This window comes from Corylus avellana, chromosome ca1 (assembly GCF_901000735.1).
Source record: "Corylus avellana chromosome ca1, CavTom2PMs-1.0".
In the NCBI taxonomy this organism is placed as follows: domain Eukaryota; kingdom Viridiplantae; phylum Streptophyta; class Magnoliopsida; order Fagales; family Betulaceae; genus Corylus; species Corylus avellana.
Window position 1 is genome coordinate 40,669,245 of NC_081541.1, and position 14,712 is coordinate 40,683,956.

Consider the following 14,712-nt stretch of genomic DNA (forward strand, 5'->3'; position numbering starts at 1 on the left):
CATTATTTTCCCCCTCAAATATTCCAAGAAAATTTTTACTGCTTTTTTCCGGGAAAATTCCAGTACAAGACAAAAGTGAATTATGCAATACCCAAAACGAAAGTAAACCTGCACACCCGTGCCTGTCACAACTTTACCTGCAACCAAACAGACACTATTGTGGGAAAAAATCCAATCTTTCCCGGAAAAAAAAAAAAAAAAAAAAAGGAGAAAGAATTGAAACATGAAAAAACAACTTGGGAATCTGTTTTCCAGGGAAAATATATTAGATGTTACAAACAGAAATCTAAGGGGAAATAGATCGAAGAAACCCAGAAAGAAAAATTAAAAGCTTTGTTATTGCTCAATATTAATTCGTCCTCCATTTCTACAACAGCACGTAAATTGGCAGTTTCAGGAAAATGTTAACCGCTTGGGAAAAAGAGTGAACTTGATGATGCGGAAGAAGCCGTTCCGCCTTGAAAAGGTCGCTGCCTAAAGCAGTCCAATGACATTCGCGGCGGCGACACCGCCACCGTCACCGACGATGTTGAGTGAGCTCCGGAGTCCGGCGGAGACCCTGTAAGGACAACAAGAAAACAATCATATATACCCCACAGCTCAAAATTCCGCTTAGTTGACAATTAATATATACAACTTACTTTCAGAGGAGGAATTGCGGGCATTGTCAGGCTGGGATTTCAGGTGTTCTTGATTTTGTTGGTGGGTCTTTCGCCGGCGGCGATTGTGGTCGGCCAATCTCTTCCGGCAGCTGCGTTTCCCGTTATCGAACTCCGAGAGAAGATGGAATCTGTGACAATTGTTTAGCGAATAATGCGATGATTAGAAACTATAAATCACTACAAATGCAATTTCGTAAATATTATTAATTAGCGTACGTGAACGGAAAAAGTGTGGTGAAAAAAAGAAAAAGAAAAAAACAAACAGCGATGTGAAATTTCCGGACGCAAATGCCCTCGAAATCCCCACATGTACGGCAGCGCCAATCATTGGATCAATAACACATCTTCCAGGGGCATTTGCGTCTTCGTAAGTTGGTAAGCTACAACCATCTTTGGGACTGAGCTGACAGATAAAATGATTGTTCTAGTTGTACATTTCCCTTCCGGTGGGGACTGCCCCGTGCCGGGGGTCTTTCCGTCATTTCGCATCAAAATTAAACTTTCTTAATTAAAATTAAGCTTCTTAATTGCCCGACTGAACAATCAATGCAATACGAAGAGCAAGAGGAAGAGGAAGAGGAAGAGGAAGAGTTTTTCCAGACGCAAATGCCCTCAGGATCGGAGAACAATCCACCGGGGGCGCTTTCGTCATTTGGCAAAAAAAGAGTGCATGGGAAGGGGGACGGCAAATCCGTCAAGTGGACACAACCTGCTGCACTGCTGGCAGAATCGCTGAGTCAACCCGGCGGCGATGACGGTGGAGGCTTTGGAGTGAAACTCGCAGACCTTGTGGCGCCGGTGGTAGTGCTTGGCGTGGGTGAGGTCAGCGTTGCACCCCTCGGCCTGGCACCTGGGTGAGTTCGCCGAGCCCGGCTCGGCCGGCCTGGTCCGCCGATAAAGCCGGTTCACGAACTCGTCCTCGGCCGAAGAGAAGTACGTCCGTCCTCCTAGGTTAAGCCCGAGCCGGGACACAAAGTCCACGGGCCGAGACACCGCCTCTTCGCTCTTCGGAACCAACAGGTACCCGCCTCCGCTTCCGGCGCCGCCGTTAACGGGGTGGTCGAGGGAGAGCAGTTGGGTGGGATGGAACGACGACGCGCTGGGTGGTGCGTAGGCGCGTGGGTCGAACAGCGAGTGGTGGAGCTGGGAATGGGTTTGTTGAGGCGCGGCGTTGAAGTGAGAGAAAGCGGCCGTCGTCGGTTGAGGGTTGAAGCCGCTGTTGTTGAAGGTTTGGGTGTAAGGGTCGAAGATTTGCCGTGTCTGGTCCGGGTCCGGAGCGGGCTCTTCCTCGCCCGAGAGCATCATCGCGCCCGGGTTGCCCCATTCGTAGTCCAGCATTTCGCTTTCCCGGCGTCGTTTCTGAGAGACAGCAAAAAAAGTGTCAGCTTTTAGAAGAGATGATGATTACCCAAAGAACGAAAGAAAGAAAAGAGATTTTCAAACTCACCTCTGTGAAGCTCGCTCGCTACAATGGCGTGCACATCAAGTATCTCTCTCTGCAATCTCTCGGAAAGCGAACACCAGCTGTTTGTTGAAAAAGCCGAGCCTTTTGGGGCTATGAATTTCTATTTCTTCCTTTCTCTCTAGCTGTAGGCTAGGGGAGGGGAGGCCTTTATGAGGCGGCTTGTGCAGAGAGGAGTGGTGTGATTGGTGGGTATGTACTGTGGGCTGAGTGGGGAGAAGGGGTAGAGTGACCGATATACCCCAACGATGTGAACGTAATTGCGAGGGAAAGCCACTGCACTGAAATTAATAAGTAAATAGAAAGAAGGAGAAAGGGAGTCCAACTAGTTAGGAAGGAAGGACTAGAGAGTGTTTTGTGGGTTTGCGTGTGGTTACTCGGAGGAAATGCCACGCGGTGGGCTATTAATGCATGGGGCCCAGTATCTGTTTTGCCTTTGTCTAATTCGCTAGTTTGAGGCAGAGAGGAGGAATGGATCGTCTACGGCTCTTTCGTTTTACTTTGAAAGGGACTCCACTTTCACCATATTTCAAACGAGTGTTGCAACAAGAAAGAAACTTCCTCTTCCTTTTTTCTAACGTTTTTCAACACTTTTTAGTAAAAAAAAAAAAAATTTTAAAATGAAAAATTCGCATATATTTCCCATGGTTTTGTTAAAAAAAATTGTAATGTCGAGTCGCCATCTTTAAAGCTAGTCTTTTTTCTGTTTTAATAAAGGCTGGTTGGTACTAGCTACCACGTACATCAGTTAAATGGAATAGAGTTAGATCAAAGTGTGGTATACAACTGTTTCACAATGCTCAGTCGCTAACGTGGCTATCTCGACCAACTTTTGGATAAATTTTGTTATATATAAAAAAAAAAGCTTAATAATTATTTGGGGTTGTCGTATTTAATTGAAATGTGGGTGAATGACTAAGACAAGTTTAAACTTTGAACTCAAGATCTTTAGTTCTGATACTATATTAAATATTACTTGTCCTAAAAGCTACAAGAAGATAAATTTAAGAGAAATGTTATAGTTCTTCTTAGTGTTCTTCTAATCTTATGTAGATATTATTATTATTTTTTTACTTTTTTAGAAAACAATATTTAGGCATGATCAGGAAAATACAAAAAAACTATAATGTTTATCTAAATTTAATCATTTAATCAATAATTTAACGATTGCATCTCTCATTTCAAACTCTCTACTGTTCCTTTCTTCTCATTTCAGTGCCTCGGTTTGGGTCAAGATAACTTATAAGGTTTGTGTAACGCATAGAAATCAATTGTGGTTAAAAAGATATTTTACTTTTTTTTTTTTTTTTCTTTTCAAAAAGATATTTTAACTTTTACTTTCTTTTATATATATATATATATTACACCATGCTCTTGTAATAGTTTTGTCCAACCAATTTTAATAAACAGAAAACCAACAATCAATAGAAACCCAATTTTACACACAAACAAACACACACTATATAGACTGGATGTCTCCTATGCATCAACTGTTAGGCATCAGCATCAGCATTTCCAAAAATCTCCATGGACATCTCCTCCATTGATCCGAGCTCAACCGGAATCATTGTCCTCACTAAGATGCTTAAGTTCCACTTGCTTGTTGTCATGGATCCAACCTCCCGCAGCTCAACCAAAGACACTAGCTGCCTGACTATCGCCATGAAACCACTTGTTACGGTGGCTAGGGATGGAGGGAAGGGAGGATTGGCATAGGACATGGCTCCCCTAAATTCCTAAAAAAAATAAAAAAATAAAAAATTAGAAGGTAAAAAAAATTATAAAAATACTGGCCTCTAGCTAGTAGCAAATTTTTTTAGTCCTTGACCCCTGCCTATAATAATTTATGGCTCCGTCTTTGACGGGTGGCCCTTTTCTTGACCTATAAATTAAGGATATTTTTTTATCAAACTTTGGCCCATTTTCAACCATTTAACAGTACTATACAGGTTAGCTTAGGGGATCTATATGAGGCACTGACTTTTATTTATTTATTTTACTTGTATTTGCTTAGACCTCTATATTTATGTTTTAAAGCAAGAAATTTTTCATGTAACCCTCAAAAAAGAAATAGCTCAATTGGCCAGAAAATGATCTCTTATTAAATGGTTATAATTGGTTTCAATTTTTAATCACTTTTCTAATGATCGTTCACTCATTTTTGTAATATAAAAAATCAGAGCAATACTATTTTTTACACTAATTTATTATGTCAATTTTACTCCACCTGATGTGGCGTGTTTGCAATTGCTGTTTTTTTTTTTTTTTTAAGGAGCTAACATGAGGAACCGCTAAAACACATCCCGTTAACCAGAAATGGATGTAAAAAATAGGATTACTCCATAAATCAAACTTAATCTTTTAAAAATATAACATATATATTAATTTTGGTGCATATAAACAGTTCAATTGATTAAATGTTTTGTCATCATAATAGAAGTATGTGATTAAAATTCCCTTTATATGAATAGAAAATGATAAAGTAATAGGAGATAAACAAATTTATTATGTAACCCATATAATCCAAGACTTCTAAGGAAAAAAAATATATATATATATATATATAAATTTAAATCGTGAATCATGATTTTTTTTTTTTTGTTTAAAATGAAATGGATATAAATTCATTCCATGGTCTACTTACAAATTTAATAATGTACATATTGCCACACCATTTAAATGTTTTAGGGAAAAGTACATGTATTCTTTAAATTACCATTTAATTGTTAATATTCATATTCAAATTACCAAAAAAATGTCAATTTCTCCTTAAAGGTAAGTAAAAAAACAAAAATATTATATAATATTTTAAATAAGACAAATATCTTATAAATTCGAAAAAAAAATACATAAAAACTTGGACAAGCCACCCCGTTGGTTTTTTTTTATTATTATTATTATTATTTTTATTTTATGAAGAGTATTTTTGTCATTGAAGAGACATTAACATTGTTTTATAGTTGTCTTTAAGAAGTAGTTCAATTGGTTGGAGACTACGTCATAAAGCGGGAGTTATTAGTTCGGATTTCTTTCTTTCTCATATGTCTAAAAAAAAAAAAAAAAAAAAAAACATTGTTTAATAATTTAAGAGAAACAATGACACAATTTATAATTTGAAAGAGATATGACAAGAAATGATAGTTGGATGATATATATATATATATAATCATTATTTATTTTATATAAAATCATTATTTATTTTATTAAACCTTCAAAGTAAAGGAGACGTGCAAGTGCAAAAGTGCAATTGGTTTTGATCACTGTCCAAACTGTCCCATCGGACCGTACAATTTCACTTGTTGAATTATTTTGAGCTCAGATCATAATTAATGGACGGTGCATGTGAGCTTTATTATGTACAGGTCATTATTTTACAAATTCTCTTCTACATCTTAATCAATTTACTCACAAAGTACATACACCTTTGAAGATAAATGCTACACACATTCAATTAAATTTTAAATATACTATTATAAAATTTTCAATTTAATTTAAAAATCTTTTTTTTTTTTTTTATTTTTTTTTTTTATGTGGCACGTTACATTTAGACGGTATGCATTTGGAAATGGATGTAGCATTTTTCTCGCAAAAATATCTTCTCGGCACGTTTGGCAAAGCCCTTTTCTATTTTAATTTTCTTGGAATGGTCATCAAAATTTATTTATGTAATATAAAGGTGAAACGAGTTTTTGAATGTATTTTTGAGAAAAAAGTGAAAGAAATGTTATTTGTTAAAGTTATAAAATCAATTTTTTTTTTTTTTTTTAAGAGAGAAATGAAAAAAGATGAGAGAAGGGCTTGCCAAAAACACCCATCATATGTAGCTTGATTTTATTTCAAAAAGACGTGTGAAACGAGTTACATATGTAACTACTATATTGTTCTTACTATTCTCCTACCAAGTTATATATGCATGCATGGGTGAAAAAAAAAAAAAAGAAAAAAAAAATTAGTGTGGAGGACAAAACAAAAAACAAAAAAAATTGGGGGGAGAGGAAATTAATTTTTGAGGGTGTACCTCATAAAATATATATTTTTGGAGAAGTTGAAGCTCCCACATGCCTGGTGCTAGGTCCTCCTATGTATGCATGCAATAAAGGAAAGTTGCCCATTTTCTTCCTTGTGGGCTCAATCCTTCATTTAAGAAAGCCATATTGAATGATAGTGATGCAGTTGATCGCACGGCCAACTTCAAAGTATGAATGCCTACAAGAGAGATAAAGAATGAGATTACAGACTTGTCAAGAATGTCGGTCATGAATTTTTCCAATGGTTAAGTTAACAAAGGGTTTGATAGTCTTTCTTAAAAATAGTGATACTTTGGAGAAAAGTGTCTCGTAAAGATGACGAAATATCGTTTGTGTATCTAGAATGATTGCTTTCTCTTTTTTATATATGCAAAGTTTTTTCTCCCATACTATTTCGGCGACCGGGTGTCACCCTTTGATAGGGCATAACACTGGTCAGGTGTGGTGTGAAACTCATGTCCTCTATTCACGTTCATGCTTTTCCACGTGACACAAGTTGGAGAGATACAATCCTAGCAAAGTAATGGCATCAAATTTCAACACCACTAATGACGTTGTCATTGTGACAATCAATCAAGCATTGTTGCGCTGATCATGTACCTATAAAATCATTGGATTCAACGCCAAATAATAAACATAATCTTTTGATTATAGTGTATAAACCGTATAATAGTAGCTTGTGGTCTTCATCCGTACATGAAGCACCTTGTCATACGATACAATTAGTTATTGTCTTTTACATGTATGTATTTACAAGCTCTCATATTATATCATTACACTATTCACCACACAATTTCACAAAAGTAGAGTTCATATTCTAAAATGTATTCCATGTGAGCTGTAATTAGTATGGATGTTTAATATCTAAAATAATCATTCTATGAAGGAATTAAAATAATAAGTATATATCCGTATGAGTTTTACTCACATTTCTCATATGTTTCCTCCGGTTAATTCCCTTAATAGTCTCTTGTCTCCAAATCCATGAAAGGGTCCATTATTAGTCCGTAATCGTACGCTAAGAAGGTCCTAAACTTAAAACAGTTTTCAAAATTGGCGTACTCTTTAAATATATCGATCATTTGGTATGAGTCTCAAACATTCGTTGTCGAAAATTCGAAAATCATATCGATTGATTGATTCCTGGCAGAATACCATTCCAATTCCAAAAGTCCTAACTAAACTGCAATTCAACACATTCCAATAATATAAGGTGGTGCTTTGGCCATATTGAATCAAATACTTATTGTTCTTTCTTTTTGGAGAAGAGGGGCCAAATGATTCTCTATGTTAATAATACTATTGCCTTATATTGGTTTGAGAACACCACAAACAAACACAGAAGGAGCCGCAAATTTTACAAGGAGCCGCAAATTTTACAAGGACTGGGAAAACATGATTCTTTTCATATCAGATAGACATCCAATTTTCTGAATACATGTTGAATTAGCTTATTTATGGTCTTGACTTGCATGTTCCTTCTCTTTTGGATCATGATTCTCTTCATTTCATTCAAGTACAAGAAAAATACTTGGTTGTTGGTTTGTATAATTTAATAAATATTAGATCTGTCTCAGATTGTGCGACTATGAAAAGATAGTTTATGGAAATGATAATATATGAAATAAATAATGTATTGAACATTGAATTGCTACTCTACATAGGTAGTGTAAAGCTCAAGTTATCGTCTGCGGGCGTGGCTTCAAAGAATTGTTTGTATTCAACGAGAGTCGAACTTTAGATCTGATACTTTATGAGACATTAGGCCCAAATTAGTGACTTATCACCCCAACGAACCCCTCGAGATTACAATAGAATGATTTGATGATAGAATACAAGCTACACTTCAGTTGTTGATGTTAAGATAAGATTGTTCGATTAGGATAACTCTTATCTCGAGGTTTCTTGTGCAATGACTTTGTTTGAGTTGATAGGAGTAACAATTGATCCAATAATTAGCAATAGTGGAATGCTACAGTTCTTCATAGTGTTTTCTTCATCTACTTGAATATAAAAAAACATATATATATGAGGGACTAGTGGGATAAGTTTTTTTTCTTCAAATTTTTCAGAAAACAATATCCACGTAAGATGAGGAAAACACTAGGAGGAACCGTAGCATTTCTCTTGGCAATACCCCTTAAATTTAATAAAATCCTAATTACGATTAATTGTGTCACAATAAAAATTAAATTAATTAAGCATATTATACATTAAGAATAATATATTAGCAAAACTTGAAAACACCAATTTCGTTAATAATTTTTCATCTTGAAATGTGAGAAGAACCATTTTTGATTGGATTTTTTTAAAAAATATTTTACATTTAATATAAAAAAAAATTATTATATAATTAGATGTGTCTCGTTTTAACCTTTTCCCTTAAACCTAAATTTATGTTGAACCGCCCGTATGGCCAAACCCAACCACCTATTTTAATTTGTTTGATCATTTATGGAACAAGGGAAGCAATGATAAAGATGATGTCTACTTAATGGCAATCGAAGTGGGTAGTCTTTTCAACATGCAACAACACCTTAATACTTGAGACATCAAATCCTCTTTCCTAAAAAATGTTCAAAATTTTGAGTATATTTATTAATGTGTTTGGGCTATTTTGTTTTGTTTTGTTTTTTTTTTTTTTTTTTTGAGAAATGCTATAAACACTTAGACATCCACACTTTCAAGTACATACTCTTTAGTTGTGACCGTAAAATTTATCATTAGATCCAAAATCTAATAATTATCCATCTAATGATGATTTTTGACTCCCAATGCCAGGGAGTGTGTATTTGAGAGTAAGAATGTGTGTAACATTTCTCTTCTGAATTTTAGTTTGAAAAAACATTATTTTAAAAAAAGAATGTGATCATCTTTCATTCATCGGTAAAAAAATAGAGCAAATTGCTCTAACAAAACAATATCACAAATACAATGTGAAATTTCTTCCAGTCAAATATCATCAATGACTTATTTAATTGCGACATTTGGTAAACTATGAGCCGCAAAATTTGCTTCCATGTGGGTGTGTACAATCTTCAAAACTAGCTAATGTAGCAATTGTTGCTGTGAATTTGTTTTTGTATTTTTAAAAAATACTATGGATTATGAGTTATTTGTTAATATATTTATCTCAAAAATAAAAATACAAAAATAAAAAAAATTAAGTGACCAAGAAAATCTTACTGTCCAGAAAAAATAAAAAATAAAAATAAAACCATAATGACCAAGAAGATCTTTTTCATCCTCATAATAGAAATATTATTTTGCATTCTTTCAGTATTTTCTCACCATACTTAGCTAGTTAGCTAACGTGACATGGTGAATACACCCTTAAATTTTTTATTTATTTTTTTAAAATTAAAATTTATCAATACATAAATTGAGTATGTCACTAAACAAAAAGTTATATATATATACACACAAAACAGTGTTTCTCATTCTCATAACTCTCTTGCAAAAGTCTTGAAAAAGGAAGTGGATGGGACTGTACTAGATTTAATTCATGTGAGAAAAAAAAAAAAAAAAGTAAGAATGTTTTATATAAAAAAGTGAAAAATTTGTTTTGTAGTGATTTTTTATTTCAATAGTAATAAAAAGTAATTGATGTAATGTAAAAAATATAATTGTTAAAGTTAATTTTAAGAAATGTTTTTTGAATTTTTGAGTCCGGTTCGATTCACTCCTTTTGCCGACCACACCCTGAGGTAAAAGTAAAAGAGAAAAAGGTAAAAAGAAAGATTCCCAGGTTAAAAAGTTGGTGCATGGTTGAGAGGTTTGAGCACAAACCCAAGAAGAAAGAAGCTGATGATATATCTGCAGAATTTTGTTAACAGTACAAAAGAAAATGATGATGCGTATATATCATCCTTACAGTCTCCATTATTGCGATAAAACACAGTAAATGCCGGAAGCGGCGGGGTCCTGCTCTGCCGTCAATTGGGGTCCAACACAACTTATCAATTATTTCATTCATCCAACCTCAGACCCACACACCTTCAACTCTCTTCTTTTTATGTTTCTAATTCTTTTCACACTAATTTTATATCCGTTGACACGACTTATTATAAGTGTTACTTTTCATATTAGTTACTTAAAATGAGTATGATAAATTAGTGTAAAGTTGAGTATTACTATTTATCTTATAACCAAGTTTTTCTTGTGTAGGAGAAAATAGAAAGAAAAAAAAAATCATGTCCGTCTATTAAACTAATATTTGTATTTAGAGTACTTGGTAATCATCATAACAAGGTGTTTACTGAATCCTATCATTTTATCATTTAGGGTAGTGTTCAGTAATCTTAAAGAAATCTTCAAAGCGTTTAGGTATATGTTAGGGCATGAGCTTAAATCTCTTAATCGAAATCTTTATATTGTGATTAGTGTAAACCATTATGAGTCCTACTGATACTTTGATGAGACTAAATCATATTATAACTCAATCAGATTTAAAGAAACACATGCAACTTTTGCCGTCTAAATTTCTCCTTTACGATTATGAGCAGATCACGAAACGGTGGCACCTGGGCATTTGGAGGATACAAACAAAAGCTAATTTAATAAGAAGAAATTGGATATGGTGGTCAAATTGAAGATTAGTCACTAATAGCAAAAACATAACACTAAAAATTAATATCTAACTAAACATGATTCTTGTATTGTATAAGGAACAAATTTATTTTCAATTATTTATTCAAACATAATTTTGAGTTTTTGTTTTCAAAAACCATTTTCGGTCAAAGTTTATTAAACACTTTTTCATTAAAAAAAAAAAAATGTTTCAATTTTTAAAGGGGTGAAAAAGTAAAGGAAAGATGGGCATATTGTGCAAATAAAGAAAAAGTGGAGGTCAGGTAAAATAAAACCAGCAAAAGACAGAAAAAACGATGACCGTATCTACAACGTACGATGTGTTATCCGAGTCATGCAAAGCCATCCATACTTGCGGATGCCAATTGGCTCAATTCTTACCGGGCTACTCGCTCAAGTTTTCCAAGCAAGATTTATTTTTAAATAAAATTTATTTATATTAAAGGAAGACGATTGGGGTATTACAATTTTTATTTTTATTTGTTACAAATTCAATGTGTTTTTTTTTTTTTTTTTGAAAATGAGTGTCGCATAATTATGTAAGACTTCACATTTTAATAATTGATGTGATAAATGTTATATAGACTGTCATGTGAAAGTTAACATTTTAGTAGATGATATAATAAATATCAAATGAATTACTATGTCAGTTTGTAAGTGAGTTATAGTCAGAATTACTATCTCTCGCAACATTTTACATTAAAATAGGAAATGAGTAATGCTACACTTTACACTCATTTATACTTTCATGTCACGTTAGTTAATATGGTATGTTTTAAGCATTGTACACTTTTATTTTCTAAAGTGATTGACATTGTAAGTCACTTAAAATAGGTAATGTCAGAATTCATCTCTTTCTTTTATTTTAGATAATACCAAAAAGAACTTCAAGAGGAGGGAAGATCTAGATCTTCCTTTCTCCCCTTTTACGGTAGCAATGCTCGGTGTCTTCTATGTAGGTTCCATTGGTTTCTGTTTCTAGCGGGTTGCTTTAGATCTAGTTTGTAGATCTATATCCAGATATAGTTTCTTCAACTTTAGATCTGATTGTCTTCTTCAGTCAAGGTGTGTCTTTCGAAGGGATGTCTATGATGTCGTGCTCCTCCGCTTGTGGGGTTTTTGTTTTTTGTTTTGTTTTGTTTGTCCTGGCCTTCGGGTTGGTGATGGATTTGTTGTCCTAGCCTTCAGGTTAGGATATAGTAGATTGGTGTGGGGGCTTAACTCTTACGGCTAGATTTTAGTTTCTAGTTGTTTTTTTATTTTTGTTTTGTATTTGGGCTATTCATGTCTTAGATTTAGTTTACACGAAGTAAATCTGTTCCTTAAATGTAATTATACATGGGTTAGCGGAAGCTTGAAGTCATTTTTATGACTTTGTAACCTTCATACTTTTTGACTATGATTTTTCATAGTTGGATGCTCTATATTATAAGAGTTTTATGCTCCTGAAATTTCATTAATGGAAGTTTCATATTTTTCAAAAAAAAAAAAGAGAAAAGGTAATGTTAGTCAGTGCGACATAAATATGAGAAATAAGTATAAAAAATAGCATTATTCATAACACAAACTCTATGCATAAATTTATAACTTTCAAATAATTAATAACTAGATGAGGAAGCATGAAATTTGGAGAAATAAAAATTACTTATCTTAAAGAAATCTATGCAGATGATGCAAATTTGTTGTTCATATGGTAGTAATTTTTTGGGAAGATTTCATTTAATTCTCCCAAACTTTCAGCGTTTTTGGAATCATCCCATAAACCTAAAAAAACTTTAAATTTAGTATATTTAGGTTTAAAAAGTTTGCAATGTCACCATTCTATTAGAATTTTCATATTTGGTCGTGGGTTCTATGGTTTTTCTTTGAATTTTAATTATTTAAAAATAATATAATTTCTCATGTATAGGGTTATAAAGGACATTTTACCTATACTCAATCTGAATTAACCCTCCCTCAACTATAAGGTTCATAATGGTATGGTACCATAGAGGTGATATTGCAAGCTTTTAAAAACTAGTTAGAGAATTTTTTTAAGTTGAAGGAATGATCCTAAAAACATTGAAAACATTGAAAGTACAGGGAATTAAGTAAAGTTTCTTCTTTTTTTTACTTTTTGGAAAAGGAAACGTGTGAGTTGCGCCGAGCGAGTAGTGGGTTTTGTCTATTCGGGGCGGTGGGGAATGTATTGGGGTGACTGTCTCCAAAAAGTCAAGCATACCAGTCTGGTTGCATTTGGTGGGAAAGGTTGACGTACCGTACGAAATGTTCATAACTTGGTCAGAGAGTTCAATTTTAATTAAAATATTAATTTCAATTATTATATAATATATATCTCTAGGTGAGAGATTGAGTGGACTCAAATTGCAAATAAAAGATAAAAAAAATTTATAAATAAATAATTTCCAAGTCCTCTAAACTTTGCAGATTGAATTTAGAGAAGGGAACCAGATCTCATTTGCAGATTGAATTTTATATTTATTTATAATTACTCCCAAATTCTTGAGATCAAACTTGGGTTGACATTTTTTGTTTATGGTTTTGGAAAATTGTTTTTTTTTAATGATCTGATTTGAAATCGTTTAATGGAATATAAAGTTAAGAAGTGTTTTCGACCGCATTCGAAAAGCTGTTTAATGTGAAAAATATTTAGGAAAGTTTTTTGGTAAACTTTTTGGAAAGTGTTGTCGGTTTTCAAAGAAGCAAATAATAAACATGCTTATTTTGAGAAAACAAGGGTGTAAAGTTGACTTCTTACTTGTAAAAATTAATTTTTTTTAAGTAGTTGTACGGCTACCCTTAGCAAATGAAAAGGGCACTTACACGGTCTTGTAGCCACTCATGTTTTGTTGTGGTGGTCATATGACTACCTCTGAATAGATAGAGATGTTCATGTGGTTACCCTTTCTCCTCCGTTATGAGGGGTTGTGCCACCATCTTTCTTCTTTGTTTTGATCTTTTTCAAAAAATTAAGTTTCCCTATCCCTTAAAAATTAAGGTGGAAAAATTTTCCTAAAAAGTGCATTGTTGGGTTTTATTTGTTGAAAAGTGTTTTAATGTTTTAGTTTTTGAAAAGTATTTTATGTTTTGAAAAGTGTTAAATATTAGGTTGTGTCCTAACAGCTACATGGTTCATAGGTAACAGCCTAACAGGTTGTGCAAAAGTATTGTTTATTCATGTACAGTGGACACAATGATGTAAACTTTTCACATGTTACTACAAATATCTTTACCTGCTAGACATGTTGCAAACAAGTCTGCTACAAATTCATGGAGGGTTTTGTTTTTTTAAAAAAATTAATTAATTTTTTTAATTTAAAAAGGGTAGGTGAGAGAGATTAATTATGGCTAATATACTTGGGTGTGACTATTGTAGTACCTACTCACTAGAAGCCGCATAGGAGAGGTATAGACGATGGGAACCGTAGCTACTCTCTCAAATCCGACTGAATCATAATTTGACTCAACGCCATTAAGGCATTAATGAGAATTTAAGACGGCTAATACTCATTAGGCATATGTAAGAATTCTCCACTACGGAGATTTGAAGCCACGCTCTAGTACATGGTTGGATTACTTAAAAAATTTTCTTATGCCATTGAACTACCACCATTGATAGTAAATTTATGGAGGTCTTAAGGCCGTCTTTGGAGAGTTGCATTGTAATGGGTTTTCTTCGGGCAAATATGTGGAAGAGCTTCTAGCCTTTTCCATGCGTGTTTGACAAGCAAATGAAAGGGCTTTCGGGCGAATTATTAGGTCAAACTCAAAGCCCTTGAGCAACAAACAAGAGCATGAGATTGAGATGGATCTATACTCTCTCATGCTGAGCCATATCTTATTGCTGCTCTCCTTGTGACTAGCTTGCTGATATGGGGAAAGTTTTGTTTACTAAAAGCCATGGCAAATAATAATAAAAATCTTATCGCTAAGACATTAGATGACACCGCATTGCAAGCAAGAAAGTGCG

At 33.7% G+C, this 14,712-nt stretch overlaps 1 protein-coding gene across 1 annotated transcript; it reads right to left on the bottom strand.

Moving 5' to 3' along the window:
* Nucleotides 1-308: 308 nt before the first annotated feature.
* On the bottom strand, nt 309-2,265 carry LOC132188146 (squamosa promoter-binding-like protein 8). The gene is made up of 4 exons (XM_059602551.1): nt 2,110-2,265; nt 1,372-2,021; nt 642-790; nt 309-559 (listed from the first exon to the last, which is right to left on the bottom strand). Exons 2-4 carry the CDS (start codon nt 1,998-2,000, stop codon nt 405-407), a joined length of 933 nt encoding a protein of 310 aa, XP_059458534.1. The 5' UTR covers nt 2,001-2,021; nt 2,110-2,265; the 3' UTR covers nt 309-404.
* Between the last annotated feature and the right edge of the window lie 12,447 nt (nt 2,266-14,712).